General features: G+C 37.5%; 1 protein-coding gene across 1 annotated transcript in view; it reads right to left on the reverse strand.

Moving 5' to 3' along the window:
* LOC101651106 (ankyrin repeat and KH domain-containing protein 1) overlaps positions 1-16,708 on the reverse strand; it is a 132,734-nt gene that overhangs the window by 98,799 nt on the left and 17,227 nt on the right. The window contains exon 2 of the mRNA XM_045284743.1: positions 4,669-4,822. Within this exon, the coding sequence (XP_045140678.1) occupies positions 4,669-4,822 (154 nt within the window). The remainder of the gene's footprint in view (positions 1-4,668; positions 4,823-16,708) is intronic.

Here is a 16,708-nt window from a genome sequence, read left to right on the forward strand (position 1 = left end):
AAAAAAAAAAAAGAAGAAAACATCATGGCTTGGGTCAGGAACACTTAGCAAGTGACATCCTTGCTCGTCAAAACTTTAATGGTGCACTGCACCATTTGATTTCTTGACTGCTGCTTCCATGAGCACTGGTTGTGAATTCAAGCAAGGTCAAGTCCTTGAAAATCTCAATCTTTTCTCCATTTATCATATTACCTATTGGTGCAGATGTGAGGATTTTGGTTTTCTTTACATTGAGTTGCAAACCATATTGAAGGCTTCATCATCAAATCCTTTGATACCCCCTCACTTTCAATAAGCAAGGTTGTGTCATCTGCATATGGCAGGTTGTTAATAAGCCCTCCTCAATCCTGATGCCACATTCTTCTTCAGAGTCCAGCTTCTCTGATTATTTGCTTAGCATACAGATTGAACAAATATGGTGAGAGGATACAACACTGACACCTTTTCTTGGTTGTAAACATGCAGTATTCTCATGTTCTGCTGACACAACTGTCTCTTGATCGATGTACAAATTCCACATGAGCACAATGAAGCATTCTGCAGTTTCCATTCTTCTCAATGCTATCCATAGTTAGTTATGATACACACAGTTAAATGCCTTTGTATAGTCAACAAGACACAAGTAAACATCTTTATGGTACTCTCTGATTTCAGCCAAGGTCCATCTGACTTCAGCAATGATATCCTTTGTTACTTGTCCTCTTCAATACCCAGACTGAATTTCTGGCAGCTCCTTGTCAATGTATTGCTGCAATCATCGTTAAATGACCTTCAGCATTTTTCTTGAACGTGCTATTAACGATATTGTTCTACAATTTGGACATCCTATTGGATCACCTTTCTTTGGAATGGTTACAAATTTGAATCTCTACAAGTTGGTTGGCCAGACAACTGTCTTCCAAATTTCTTGACAGAGAAGTGAGTGCTTCTGGAGCTACATCAGCTTGTTGAATCATTTCCATTGGTACTCCATCAATTCCTGGAGCCTTGTTTTAGGCTAATGCCTTCAGTGCAGTTGAGACTTCTTCCTTTAGTACAATTGGTCCTTGATCACAAGCTATCTCTTGAAATGGCTGAATATCAGTTAGTTCTTTTTGATATGAAGACCAGAAAAAAAATAAAGGATTTTTTTTCAAAGCTATGTATTTAAATTTTTTTTTAAAACAACCTTATTACCTTCAAAGTACTCTCCATTACACTTAATATGTTTGTCAAATCTGTGATTCCATTCTTGGAAACATACTTTAAACTCATCTGTTTGAATGGCTGACAGCACCTCCCTCATTTTTTTCTTCACCTCTTCTACATGGTCAAATCACTGTCCTTTCATGTACCTCTTCATTCACAGAAACAAAAAGAAATCGCATGGAGTGAGGTCAAATGATTAAGGTGCTTGGGGCAAGAGCGGCATACTGGTTTGTGCCCAAAAAATGGCTCCCTGAGATGGCTGTGTGAGCAGGTACATTGTCGTGGTGGCAAAACCAGTCCCCCATCTGTCACAAATCAGGCCTTTTTAGTCACACACCGTTACGCTATCTTTTCAGAACCTCTAAATAGAAAGTTGGTGGAACGAACTCCAAATGCAGTATCCCCTTCACATAAAAAAAAAAAAAGAGCCTCGTTTGTTTGGGGGGGGCACCCCCTCATACAGTGACTCTGTGTATTCTTTCATTTTTTTCTTTCTACCTTCTTTTGATACTTCCTACATCATTCAATATTTTGCTCTTTTAATATTGCAACTTGAGTCTCGATTGTTTTTCTTCAGTTCTTTTCAGCTTGGGCGATAATAGATGAGTGTGTTACCTTTTGGCTTTTGAACTCCAGGTCTTTGCACATTTTATTATACTACTTTGTCTTGAGCTGCGCTTTGAATTTTTCGTTCACCTCTTTTACCTTACCATTTGATCCATTTGCTTTAGCTACTGTACATTTAATAGCAAGTTCCATTCTTTTCTCACATCCACTTTGATCTTTTCTCTCCTGTCTTTTCAATGACCTTTTACTGTCTTCATGTATTATGTTCTTTCGCTGTTGTTGTATTTTGTTGTTGCTGTTGTTTTGTTGTTGTTGTATTATGTTCTTGATGTTGTCCCACTGCTCATCTGGTCTTCTGTCATTAGTGTTCAATTAATCACATCTATTCATGAGACGTTCTCAAAATTCAGGTGGAATATATTCAAGGTCTTATTCTGGCTCTCGTGGATTTGTTTTCATTTTCTTCAACTTCAATTTGAACTTACTTATGAGCAATTGATGGTCTGTTCCACAGTCAGCCCTTGGCCTTATTTTGGTTGATGACATTGAACTTCTCTATTTTTTTCTCAGAGACGCAGTCGGTATGATCTTTGTGTATTCAATCTGGAGAAGTTCACATGTACAGTCACTGTGTTGTTGAAAAAAGTACTTGCTATGAACAAATCATTAGTCTTGTGAAATTAATCATGCACTCTCCAGCTAAGTTTCTATCACCAAGGCCATATTCTCCAACTTCTATTCCTTCCTCTTTATTTCCAACTTTTGCACTCTAATTACCAATAATTACCAATGCATCTTGATTGCATTTTTTATTAATTTCAGACTGAAGTTGGCAGAATTCAGTTTCTTCATCACGACCTTTAATGGTTGGTGGGTAAATCTGAATTGTAGTTTTACTGACTGGATTTCCTTGTATGCGTATTAGATAGTACCCTATACCAGGCAGCATTGTACTTCAAGACAGATCTTGAATGTCCTTTTGGACAATGAATGCACCGCCATTTCTCATAATTTTGTCATTCCTGGCATAGTAAACCACAGGACTTTCTGATTCAAAACGGCCAATATCAGTCCATTTCAGATCACCAATGGATAGGATATTGATCTTTATAAGATCCATTTCATTTTTGATCACTTCAAAATTTCCTAGATTCATACTTTGTACATTCCAAGTTCCAGTAGCTATTTGGAGGTTATTTCTTCTCATTTTGAGTTGTGCCCATTAGAAAATGAAGGTCCCCCAAACTTTACTCCATCCACACCACTAGGGCCCACGACTTTGAGAAGGCAGTTTTTCCTCAGGCAGTTTCAATGTCTTCATATCCCAGGGGCTTGTCTTCTGGCAGTATATCTAACAGTGTCCCACTGCTATTCATGAGTTTCTCAGTGCCTGACAGAATGTTCAATTGCTATTCTTAAGTCAGTGTCCAATTCTTTAAAAGTGGATAACCTATTCCTTCATCATTCTGTTCTTAGTCTGGAAACTCTGCTGAATCCAGTTGACTTTGGGTGACCCTGCTGGTATTTGAAATACCAGATGCATAGCTTCCAGCATCATGGTAACAGACAACCCACACAGTACAACAAACTGACAAACAGTTTTATCTCTGCTTCTTAGGACAAGAAGTTGACAGAGCATGATAGGCAAGGGAGTTCTTAAAAAATCCATTACATTTCATTCCTTTTTTCAATGAACTTTTTGAAGCCCCTTCATATTTTAGTCAAATTTCACAACCACCTTCATATTTAAATGGCTTACAAATAGCAACTGGAATCTCTAGGAGGTGCAAATAGTTAATCCACTCAGATGATAACAGAAAACAGTTGAGAGCTCAAGATCACCCAGAGGTACCTCAAAAGACAAGCCTAGTGATTTATTTTTTAAAAGCCAGCCATGACAGTTAAGACTGTAACACATACAGGGTTCACCATGAGTTAGAATTCTCAATAGTACTCTTATTTTATAATATAATTGATAATCACTAAGTTTTCCTTGATAACTAAATGATAATCTATAACTGAAAAAAAAAAAGTGCTGCGCAAGCACACCAGCCTGTGTGATCACGAGGTGTCAAAGGGATAAGGTATCAGGCATCAAAGAACAAAAAATCATATCATTGAGAATGAGGGCCAGTCAGAGTGGGGACCCAAAGCCCATCTGTGGGCAAATGGACATCCCCTTACAGAAGGGTTGTGGGGAGGAGAGGAGCCAGTCAGGTGCAGTGTAGCAACAATGAAACATACAACTTTCCTCTAGTTCCTAAATGCTTCCCCCGCCACCCCCCACTTTCATGATCCCAATTCTACCTTGCAAATCTGGCTAGACCAGAAGATGTACACTGGTACATATAGGAACTAGAAACACAGAGAATCCAGGACAGATCAATCCTTCAAGACCAGTGTTAAGAGTGGCGATACCAGGAGGGTGGAGGGAAGGCGGGGTAGAAAAGGGACGGATGGACAACAAAACAGTGGGTGAAGGGAGACGTCGGACAGTGTAAGACATGACAAAATAATAATAATTTATAAATTATCAAGGACTCACGAGGGAGGGGGGAGGGGAAAAATGAGGAGCTGATACCAAGGGTTCAAGTAGAAAGCAAATGTTTTGAGAATGATGGCAACAAATGTACTTGACACAATGGATGTATGTATGGATTGTGATAAGAGTTATATGAGCCCCCAATAAAATGAATTTTTAAAAAATGCTGCGCAAGAAATCCCTCATTGAAAACAGTCAAACAAGAATCTTTGTAACACGAAATATGCATTACTTCCTCTAGGAGGAATAAAAATATACATAATAAAATGTACAGTTTTCAAATATAAATCATCTGGGTATTCTTGTATAATTTTATATAGACATCTAGATACTTCTAAGAGACTAAAAGGAGCAAACAAAAAATGAGGTACCTGCTGCTTCTAGCAATGCCTCTAGCCGTGCCTGTGTCTCTGGATCCACAGTGCGTAAGTCTGCTCCTTCTGCAGTACTTGATAAGAATATCTCTGATGTTGTCTTAAGCACTGGGTTATCCAGATCTTCTTGGTCCAAAATAAATGATTCAACCTGTTTATGAATAAAAGATGCAATACCCATGAAACATATCAGTATGATTAGAAAAACTGCAATTTAAGGTGATATGACTTTTAATTAAAAACCTTAATATAACCAAATAAACTGTTATAGAAATATGGGACTTTGGGAAGGGACTTTGAGAGAGTACCTCAGTACCTATCTGCTTGTCTTCAGACATGACTAACCTGTAATCCAGACACTAGGCTAAAATTTCCTGGGTGCATTGTATCCTCTGTGCCTAGCACAGAGCCTGAAAAACAATTTTTTAAAATGAAATGAGTACATGAACATATTTCTTAGAAAAATGTATACAGAATCAACTAGTTAAAAGACTTCACAGCATAAATAGGTTAAGGAACTGTTTTTCATTTGCCGCTAAGCAATTTATTCAACCCTGACCCATAAATATAACAGATTTAAAACACAGCCAAATATCTAGAGTCCTATAAACAAGAAAGCTCCATAAGGTTAGGAGCCATGCCTGTTTGTTCACTGCTTTATCTCTTGGTTAAAGAATACCTGTTACACAATAGGTATTCTGTAAAACTTGTTGAAATATTGAGAGGTTGCAACCAATGTTTTGGGGAAAAAAAATGTATAAATTGCTAAATCGAAAACTAATTTGCTCTGTAAACTTTCACTCAAACTACCACAAATATATGTATATATCTGAAAGCAAGGCAAAAATTATTGTGCAAAGATGTTCATTTTAATATTGAAATTCCAAAAATGAGGAAAAAACTAAAATAGGGAACTGGTTAAAATATTTTGTACATTCACATAAGACTTCTAAGCAGTCATTTAAGAAAGTATCATTAAAGTACATTTAATGACATGAGAAAGTATTCATAAAATTATGTGAAAATCGTAAGATTCAAAACAGACTGACCCATAAAATATATTAGAAGTATTATATATGTGTATGTAAATGTGAATATATGGAGTACTACTGTATACTCATGTGTACTTATTTATAGAGCTAAATATCTCTAAAACATACAAATATATCTAGCCTGAGAAGTTAACATATTCATATACAGATAAAAAAACAGGGAGGGAAAAGTACTTCTCCAAGGTCACACAGCTAATAAATGGCAAAGTCAAGTTTCAAAGCTAGGCCATATTGTCAGAGTAACCAGAGTATAGTTGAGATGACTTGGGGCTATTTTATCATATAGTGATGTACTATAGTTTATATTACAAATCTTTAACTTGAGAACTAATAACCCTGGGCTGCAACACAATTTAACATGCGATTACAGACAAAGATGCCATTTCAGATCCATGCCAACAGACAAATGATTCTCAAATGGCCTTGAGAGGTAACTAATTGCTTGTACAAAAAAGAACATATTGCAAGCCCAAGATTTTACTTAGGCATTTGCAGACATACATCTCTGCCATTTGGGAGAATAGATGAAATTGTCACTCCAGTGGGACAATTCTGGAATTTTTTTTTATTAAAGTTGTACTTATATGTATTTTTGAGAAAACACTTATCTACTGTGGTATGATTCACACTATCAAGACAAATAGATTTTGACTAATGATATGTAATAACTGTTAGGATACAAATTGAGGGTTTCCAATTCCTTCCCATTCATCTCTCCATGTTTACTGAGGACCTGTTACATACCCAACATCGGGAAAATACAAAAATGTAGAAGAAAGAAGACAAAGACTCCACCAACTATTTTTAAAGGTCCCAAAGAAGAATAAATAGTACAACTATGGGGATACAACAAGTCCATGGCAGCTAACCGGAGGCCAGCAGTTCAAAACTATCAGTGTTCTCAAAAACCAAACTCACTGCTAGCAAGTTGATTTCTACTCACATTGACTCTATAGGGCACAGAACTGTCCTTGTAGATTTCTGAGGTTATAAATCTTTTCAGGACCATATAGCCTCACATTTCTCCCATGAAGCAGTTGGTGGTTTCAAACCGCTGACCTTCAGTTAGTAGCTCAACTCAGAACCCACTACACCACCAGGCCTCACAGAAGAAAAAAGTCCTAGTGATGTGCTCCCACGAAGGTTACAGTTTAGTAAACTCCGTGATGCAGTTCTACTTTGTCCTATAGTATCACTATATGGGTCAAAATAACAACATTTTAGGAGGATCACTTCCACCACACCAGTAAGTCCTAAAAAATTTGCACATGAAGTAGCACTTGAGTTAGATTATGAAAGATGAACAAAACGTCGAGGTAGTCTGACATGAGGGTAGAGGTTGGCGAAAGAAGGGAATAAAATGTTTTTAAATGGGCTTGGAGATTAACTTAGTCACCTAGTGTTGCTACAACAGAAATAACAAAAATAGATGGCTTGCACAAACGGAAATTTTTTTCTCAAAGTTTAAGAGGTTATTAGTTCAAATTCAAGGTGCTGGCTCTAAGGGAAGGCGTTCAATCTGTGTCGCCTCTAGAGGAAGGTCTATCCTTCCGAGTTTCTGGTCCTGGGCAGTCTTTATATAGTTTAACTTCTCCCTTCCTCTATCTCTGCTTACTTGTTGGTCCTCATTTGTTCTTTTCTTATCTTGTAAGAGAATGTTTTAAAATACACCTGTCACGGATTGAATTGTGTATCCTCCAAAATATGTGTCAATTTGTCTAAGCCATGATTCTCAGTATATTTAATTATCCTCCATTTTGTGATGTAATTATCCTATGAGTTATTATCCTAATTTACATGATATGAGGCAGAATGCATGGCTGTTATGTTAGTAACTCAAAAAGCAAATTCACTGCCACTGAGTCAAGTCCGACTCATAGTGTTCCTATAAGGACAGAGTAGAAATGCCCCTGTTGGTTTCCAAGAAAACACTAAGTAAGCTACAGGATTAGGTTATATTTTAAGTCAATCTCTTGAAATACAAGAAATTAAACAGCAGAGAGAGATCAGAGGGACTTACTACCACCAAGAAAAAAGAGATGGCTATTATATCCAAGCCCAGTGTGCCATTATAATGTTCAATGTAATCGCAAGGGCCAATTACAAGACTGTGCTGACTGGCATAGGAATCTGGTTCTAGTATGTGAAAACATATCCATCATGCTAAGTGGACATTAAGGGTCGTCTTCCTGGAGGGGGTTGGTGGTGGTTATGTGTTGATCATTGCAATCGGTTCCCTTTTCTTTCCCTTATCTCTCCACCTTCTCCCTACCCTTCAGAATTCTACTTTGACACACATTAGTAAGAGTCAAAATGATTTGGCAAAGCAGCTGGGTAAGTAAACAGTGCCGTAAGTTAAAGCCTTCAATGACACTAATGTTCTAAGTTTTATAATAAAATCTCACATGTATATTTATTAGCTGTCACCTTTTCTAAAGCTGTATTTCTAGAAAAAGTGGCAGCTAACTAAAGAAAACAAGTTATTAAAAAAGAGCATTGTACCATAAAGTATAATTATATATTTAGTTGGTAGATTCTCTAGAAGCACACATACTTTTGTTTATAAGCTTCTGAGTTGGAATCAGAATTAATTAGGCAGTACATAACGGCAGCCATGTGGTTACACCACCCCAGAGCAAATTAAAACCACCACCAAAGTTCTCAAACCTCAGTCAAAGAGAAAATGTTTGGTATGAAACACCTTTTAATAGGCATTATAAAAATTTTATTTAAAAAATATTAACACATTATCACGCACTAACAGGCACAAATTTTGTTTCAGGTAGCCTTTTAGGATAGTCGTCACGCCTAAGTATTCCTACTGGAGTTAGGCAAAATCTCAAAGGGCAATTAAATCCTTACTAACACTGTTTCTCCTTACCAACCTTCTTCAAAAATAGAATGGAAGCACACTTAAAGAATTCAGATGTGATGATGAGAAGGTAAATAACAATATTATATATACATTTTAAATAAACCTACAGCAAAAAAATTTTTTACTAGTTCTATTTTTCTTTCTTATTTAGCTTATAGCAACCATGGTGGTATAGTGTGTTACATGTTGGACTGCTATCAGCAAAGTCAGCAGTTTGCAACCACCAGCGTTTCAGCAAGAGAAAGATGAGGCTTTCTGTTCCCATAAAGATGTACAGTTTTGGAAACTTACAAGGGCAGTTCTACTCTGTTCTACAGGATAAGTTAGAATCAATACAAGGGTAGTCAGCTTGATTTGTTTGTTTGTTTTGAGTATTTAGCTTGAGTATTTGGGTAGACCAGCATGTTTCCACTAAAGCTAGCCCTCGAATCAGAATTGGTACTTAGGCCAATTTTTGGAATGCAGATGGCTTGCTATTGATTACTAATCTAAGTAGCAGAAAGCCTTTTTTAGAGCTAATTAATAAAACAAGATGAACAATTTCTTTTTGTAAAAAGTGCAGCATTACAACTGATTTTCAGACTATAGTGATGAGAAAATCACATTGATTAAGAGTAGGTAGTTACAAGGAACTATATGTGACCTCCTCCCTGGGGGACAGACAACAGAAATGTAGGTGAAGGGAGACATCGGACAGGGCAAGATATGACAAAATAATAATTTATAAATTATCAAGGGCTTATGAGGGAGGGGGAGTGGGGAGGGAAGGGAAAATGAGGAGCTGATGCCTGGGGCTTAAGTGGAGAGAAAATGTTTTGAGAATGATGAGGGCAATGAATGTACAAATGTGCTTTACACAATCGATGTATGTATGTATGTAGTGTGATGAGTTGTATGAGCCCCTAATAAAATGATTAAAAAAAGAGTAGGTAGGGTTGCACAGTCAACTAATTGCTGTCAATACACTGTACACCTGTAAAGTTGAATTGACAATTATGTGACCAAAAAAAAAAGTGGCTGCTGAGGCTGCTTGTGTACAACCAAACACCTCATGGAACTTGCTTCCTTGGTTTGGAGGTTTCAGGCCATGATTTCATGGAACATACCAGTTAATTGGCCAAATAAAGTGTTCAGTGCTCTACTTCCCAGTTCCTTCAGTAGTGCCCAAGCCTTCCACGTTTGCGGAGGGCCATCCAAGACACAACTAGTCTCCATTTACTTGGAGCAACAGAGGAAGAAGGGGAGTTGGGGATAAGAGGAGGAAATGGAATGCATGGCTAGTTGCCTCCTTGAATAACTGCCTCTTCTGCCACAAGACTAAGTGAACTGGATGGCACTGGCTCCCAGTACAGCTTGATCAAAGAGTCTATAGGAGAATCCCAATCAAAAGAGGGAAGAACAGAATTTTAAACTGTCATAGAACCCAGACTTCCTGAAACCATGAGATTGGATGAATTCCCCAAACTATTGTCTAGAGTTAAATTTTAAATCTTAAACCAAAAATATCCCCGTAAGTCCTCTTAAAATTAAACAATTGTTCAGTTTAACTAATAAAGAATATCTGCCTTGAGCACTGTGCTCTTTTAAGATCTATGTACAGGCATACCTCATATTCCTATGCTTCATTTTATTGCATTTTAATTATGTTTACTGTATTTTTTACAGAGTTAAACATTTGGGTCAAACCTATCAGAACCAGTTTTCCCAATAGCATGTGCTCACTTCTTGTCTTTGTGTCATTATTTGGTTATTCTCACATTACAAAAAAGTTTAATGTAAACATAACTTTCACACGCACTGGGGAAATCAACAAACTGATGTGACTTGCTTTATTGCAATACTTTCTTATGGTGGTCTTAGAACCAAACTTGCAATAGCTCGTAGGTGTGTCTGTATGTGGAAGATTAGACAAACTCCTAGGTGGCACTGAATTTACATTAATACGTGAGGGACAACTCAAGAGCAAAGTGAGAATAGGTTAACAACTCAATGTCACTAAACTGTACATGCAGAAACATTTAATGTATGCTGGGCATACTCTCAACAGAATCAAAGAAATAGATGATTGTACAACCCTAGGCTGTGTTCATTATAAAATTAATTTTTAAAAAACAATAATCCAATGTTTCAGTAGGAGTGTCCACTACAAAGATGCCCCCAAAGTTCTCTTAAAAGGAGAAAGTAACATACAGTTGCAAATTCAGAATAATGAAAACTTTAGGAGTGAATTTTTAATGACACAAAAGGCTCAATATTATCAACATCTTAAAATACTAGAAGAGGTTGTATTCATTAACGTAAGTTTTCCAAATTTCTTTCTAAAAGAAAATTGTATTCCCAATATCAGACTCATAGTTTCCTCTTCTCACAAAAACATAGTATCTTGGAATTTCTGAAATTAATTAGTTTCACACAGCAAAAGAGAACCATGTTGCTTTTCCTAATTCTAAAATTAAGGGGTACTGGTGGCTGGCAGGTTGCCTAATTAAGCAGCTGACCAAAAAGGTCATGGTTCGAAGCCTCCACCATTCCACAGGAGAAAGGTGGCAAAGCTTTCTGCTCCCTTAAAGATTTACAAGCTCAGAAACCCAAAGGGGGCAGTTCTACTCGCTCCTACAGGATTCCTTTGAGTCGCAATCGACTCCATGGCAGTGGGAATTCTAAGTTGAAGCTGAAAAAAATTAACTCCATTTTGCTCAACTGTGAAAATTCATTTCTAAACTATAAAATCAATTATCGACATCCAGACCTTATACCTGTGAATGTGATTTTAATTAGAAATAGCATCTTTGCAGATACAATTAGTTAATGTGAGGTCATACGAGAGTAGAGTTGGCTCTAATCCACTATGAACGATGCCCTCACTAAAAGAGAAGAGACACACATGGCAAAAGCCATGTAACAACTGACACAGAGAGAAGATGGCTGTGTGCACAGTGCCATGTAAAGACAGGGGTAGAGACTGGAGTTAGGCTGTCACAAACCAAGAAGGGTCTACCAGAAGCTGAAGGGCATACTCCAGTCTTCAAGAGAGCAAGATCCTGCCAACTCTCTGAATTTAGACTTTTAGTGTCTAGAATTTTGAGAAAATACATTTCTGTTGTTTTAAGCCATTGATTTTTGTCTTACAGCAGCCCTATAATAAATACAATTAAATGCCTTATATGTATCAGCATTTTTCATAAACAAGGGGGTGCAGGTACAGTGATTTATTTAGTGTGGCTCTTCCAACAAAGTCTCTAACTCACACCATATGATCTTTCCCTGAATGCATCTGGGAAGAAGGTCAGGGAGGATACTGATAGGATTCACTTATAATTGTGAATGATTCCCTGAAGTGGCACCCAGCTGTACATAAACTTTGCCCTCTGAGAAGCAGGAGGTGGGATCTCATGACCAGCAAGAGGTAGGAGTGGAGTCTGTTCTTTGTACCAGAGATACCTGTGCAGTGAGTTTCTTGGGTTGAGAATAGCTATCCCATCAAACGAGCAGCAGCAGAACTAGGAGCCAAAGTATAGAAGAGTGATGGGCTTCCCAACCCACAGAGCAAGCAAGTTAAGAGTTTTTGTTCAGGAGGCCCCCTTGCAGAGTAGAGTGCCTCTGGGCACTTAATTCAGGGAGCTGGGTTTGCTGACCCACAAGGCTTTGAGCTGAACGCCTCTCAGTTGAGGCTTACACAATGATATGCACTTTGGGTGTTTATTAGTGGACCTGAAACTTTGTAGGAGGACTTGGTAAACAACCATCCTGAGCATTTCTCTGACACAACTCGTTAACTTCTTTAGTAAACCTTTTAATCATGACTTTTGTCTGTGAGTTTCTGTGTAGCCATTGCAACGGACATAAGAACCTAGAGCTAAATTATAGAATCTTAATTAGGACATACATAGAGCTTTAAAGTTTGTGGAGGTTTTTTTCATTACCTTTTAATTCAATGTTTCCACAAAAATGTTAAAATCCTGGGCAACAGAAAAGTGGGTGAAGGCAGACATCGGACAGTGTAATATATGCCAAAAGGATAATAAATTATAAATTATCAAGGGCTCGTGACGGAGGGGTGAGCGGGGAGTGAGGAGGGAAATGAGCTATCAAGGGCTCAAATAGAAAGCAAATGTTTTGAGAATGAGGGCAACAAATGTGCAAATGTGCTTGACACAACGGATGTATGTATGGATTGTGATAAGAGTTGTATGAACTCCCAATAAAATGATTTTTTTAAAATGTTAAAGTCCCTTTATATTATTCCATTCGACCATCTTAATTACTCAATGAAGTAGATCTTCATTTTAAGCAACTGGAACTCAGAAAAGTGACTTGTCTTGGGTCACATGGCCATGTGGAGATCTGAAGTCATGTGTTAAAGATTCCAAAGATCATTCCCTTGTCACGACACCCAACTAAGTGAATCTTCTATATAGTGTAGTATAACTACAACAGATACTAGCCAATGAAATAAACAGGATTACTTTTGCTCTTCTAAGATGGCAGTTTCACAATAATAGTATTGTCAGAGAAAACAAAACATATTTTTAAAAATAAAATTAAATGCAACAGTCCATTCACGCCTCTTTGCCAGAGTTCTTATGGATCAGACAAATCATGATTTAGTAACTTCTGGCAACATCATTGCTAGGTAGCACATATACAATAACAAAAGCAAAATACAAAACACTTATGCCACCACAGACTTGAAAGAAGATTGCTCAAATACTCCTTAGAAATATCACAAAGAATGAGTACCTGGCAACTGAGACCAAGAAAATCTTAATGTTGAAAGGAGAAAAATTACTGTATACTTTTCCTATCATCATAATAAGTAGGATTAAAGTTAGAAGTCTTGACTTCTGTTTATTATCCTAAGTAGAAGTTAAAACACTGAAAACTCCAAAGAAATAATAATAAGAAGAGCCTCAAACACCCATAAACCTCTAATTATAACCAATAAGGGGAGGAGCACAGTGACTAAGCAAAAGGATTCTTAAGAACCAGCCCACCACTGTGACCTTAACTAACTTGTTTTACCTCTCTTACTCTTTTACATAAGCTATAAAATAAGGATGGCAGTAGCTATCTTACAGGGCTTATCATGAATAAGTGAAATAATACCACTAAAAACTGTAGAACAGTGCTTAACATGTGCATTGTTCAGCAAATACTCATTGTTATTTACTATTAATATTATTACTACAGTATTCCTATTAAGGACAGTTTATCCAAGGCTCTAATCATCTTATAGTCTTACTCCCAAAATTGATACAAAGTTTATTATACTTGCTTTAGGCTAAAAGGTAACTAGAACATGTTAAACACTACACATGCATCCATTCAGTAAGGATTAAGTGCTTACTATACAGGCATTCAACGATATATTGGGAATGCAAAAATAAAGACCTGGTCCCTACTCACTAAGAGCAGACAGACAGGTAAATAAATGTAATGAAATGTCATATGTTACAGTGATATATATACAAAACACAGAAGAAGGAATGGTCAATTCCCACTAAGGAAATAATGAGGAAATCAAGATGGGACAAGAAGGTACCTATAGGATGGGGAAGAGACACACACAACAGTAACAGCGGCCTTGTAGAGTAGTGGTTTTAAATACAGGCTGTAAATTCCAGGAGAATGGGGTTCAAATCCTGGCTCCATCATTACTAGCTATATGATTTTGATTTTATATTCATAAAATCTCCTCGGTTTTTTTTCTTCCTCTGTAAGTTGAAAATAACATTGCCTTTCTTATATGGTCATTATAAGGTTTACTTGAGAAAATACAGATAAACATTTAGCTTAGAAGAGTGGACACAATATGTACTCAGCATATGACAGATAATAATAATTCTTGAAGGTAAAGCAGTGGGAGCAAAAATGTACCAAGGAATATCATAGCTTACTATGTTCAAGGCACAGTAGCAATTCAGTATGGTTGGCATACAAATATAAAGTTAAAACAAGAAGAGCCAAATTCTAAATAATTTGTATGCTACAACAAAGAATTTGGATTTATTGTTTGCCTAATGAATGGGAAGAATGCTGGTCCATGGAGTGGCATGATTGAACTGGCATTAGAGGATTTGTTCCCAAAGCAATGAGATGAAGAATTGGAGATATATAATATAGGGAAGTGGAGAGAGCCAGAAACTATTACAATAATGCAGGTGAAGGGTGATGGTCTGACTTAAGGTGAAAAGATACTGTGAAAGGAAAGATGAACAAGATGTTAAGAAAAATCTGAAAAAAGAAAATCTACAAATTTAGTCCCTGTTTAGTGAGAAGTAGCAGCAAAGGTGAGCTCCTAGGTCTCTGACTAGAAAAACAGCCATTAGCAAGGATGGCAGGAAAATAGATGGGGTGGAGGGGAAGGATGAGTTGTTTCTTATTTGGTAAGCCTGAGATGCTTATGGAACATATAGTAGGCAGCTGGAAGGCCTCCCAGTAGACAGCTAAAAGAAGTGAAGGAGAAATATCTAAGAGATTAGCACATCAGAAGAGGGGACTCCGAGGGGAGGGGAAGGAGGGTGGGGAGGGGCGGGCGCTGGAAAAACAAATAAATAAATAAAAGAAGGGACTCCAAATACAGAATGTCTTAAAGCAGAGGATTCTGGGAGGGTTTCCTTCAAACCAAACTCACTGCCATTGAGTTGGTGCAGACTCATAGTGATGGAGCAGAACTGCCTCTGTGAGTTTCCAACACTGTAATTCTTTACAGGAGAGCCCTGTTCTACTAAGGAGCGGCTTTGGTGGTTTCAAACTGCTGACCTTGCAGTTAGCAGCCCAATGTGTAAAGGAGCAATTGTGGTCTTGCTAAAAAATGAGTACAATGCAGCCATCAGAGAGAAGCAAATCAAATCCACAATGAGATACCGTCTCACTCTCACTAGGAGTCATGATGGTGCTATGGGTCAGGTGGTGTGCTGCTAACCACAAGGTCAGCCATTCAAATCTACCAGCAAGTCCATGAAGAAAGATGAGGCTGTCTGCTCATTATAAAAATTCATAGTCTTGTAAATCTAAGATTATTTATGAATGCTACAAGTCACAACTGACTCAATGGCAATAGTTAGGATGACTAAGATTAAAACAAAAAAAAACAAATACTGGTGAAGATGTTTGGAAATTAAAATTCTGTCCATTGCTAGCATACATGCAAAAATGTCAGTGTGAACGTGTAGTTACACAAAAAACTAAACTACCATATAACCCAGCAATTCCACTCTTAAAGTTATATCTCAAAGACCTAAAGCAGAGACTCAAAGAGCTGCACACCAGTATTTACTGCAGTCACTATTCACAATAAGCAAAAGGTGGAAAGAACCAAACTGCTCAACAATAGATAAGCAAACTGTGGTACATATGTAGAATAGATTATTTACTCAGCCAATAGGAGAAATGAAGTCTTGATACACCCTGCGGTATCCATGGAGCTTAAAGACATTACACGGAGCAAAATAAACCACCCAAAAAAGGGCAAATGATTATATGACCTCACATATATATATATAAAAAAAATTAAAGCATAGGAAGGGGAAAAGAGGTGCAAATAGTGATGAAAAATTGCTTTGATCGAGGGTATTAAGTGTATGGCTTACACAGCTAATCAATGTAATTGCTGTCAGTATGCACACTGGTAAAAATTTGACTTGACAACGATGACCAAAAGAAAATAGTAAAAGCTGCTGAGATGTCTTACGTACAAACAAATGCCTCGTGTGAGTTGGCTCCTCGATTTGGAAGTTTAGGGCCATGGTTTCATCGGGCATCTCAGTTCATTGGCTTAATAATGTGTTTAGTGCTTCTGATTCAACTCCTAGCTCCTTGCATAGTGTCTGGGGCCTTAAGAGCTAGTAAGCAGCCATCTAGGACACAACAATTGGCTTCTATTCACCTGGAGCAAGAGAGGAAGGAGAATCAGCAACAGAAAATGGAATGTAAGGCAATTCACTAGTTGCCTCAATGAATAACTGCCCACTTTATCATGAGTCCAGAAGAACTGGCTAAGTGCCCCCTGCACCCATCACGGAACTATTCTATCAAAGATTCCATTAAAGAACCTTGATTTTTTAAAAAAAGTGGGGGTGGGGGATAAAGAACAGAACTTTAAATTCTC

Source organism: Echinops telfairi, unplaced genomic scaffold (genome assembly GCF_000313985.2).
Source record: "Echinops telfairi isolate 266 unplaced genomic scaffold, ASM31398v2 ScPeMD7_7469;HRSCAF=8507_0, whole genome shotgun sequence".
Lineage (NCBI taxonomy): Eukaryota > Metazoa > Chordata > Mammalia > Afrosoricida > Tenrecidae > Echinops > Echinops telfairi.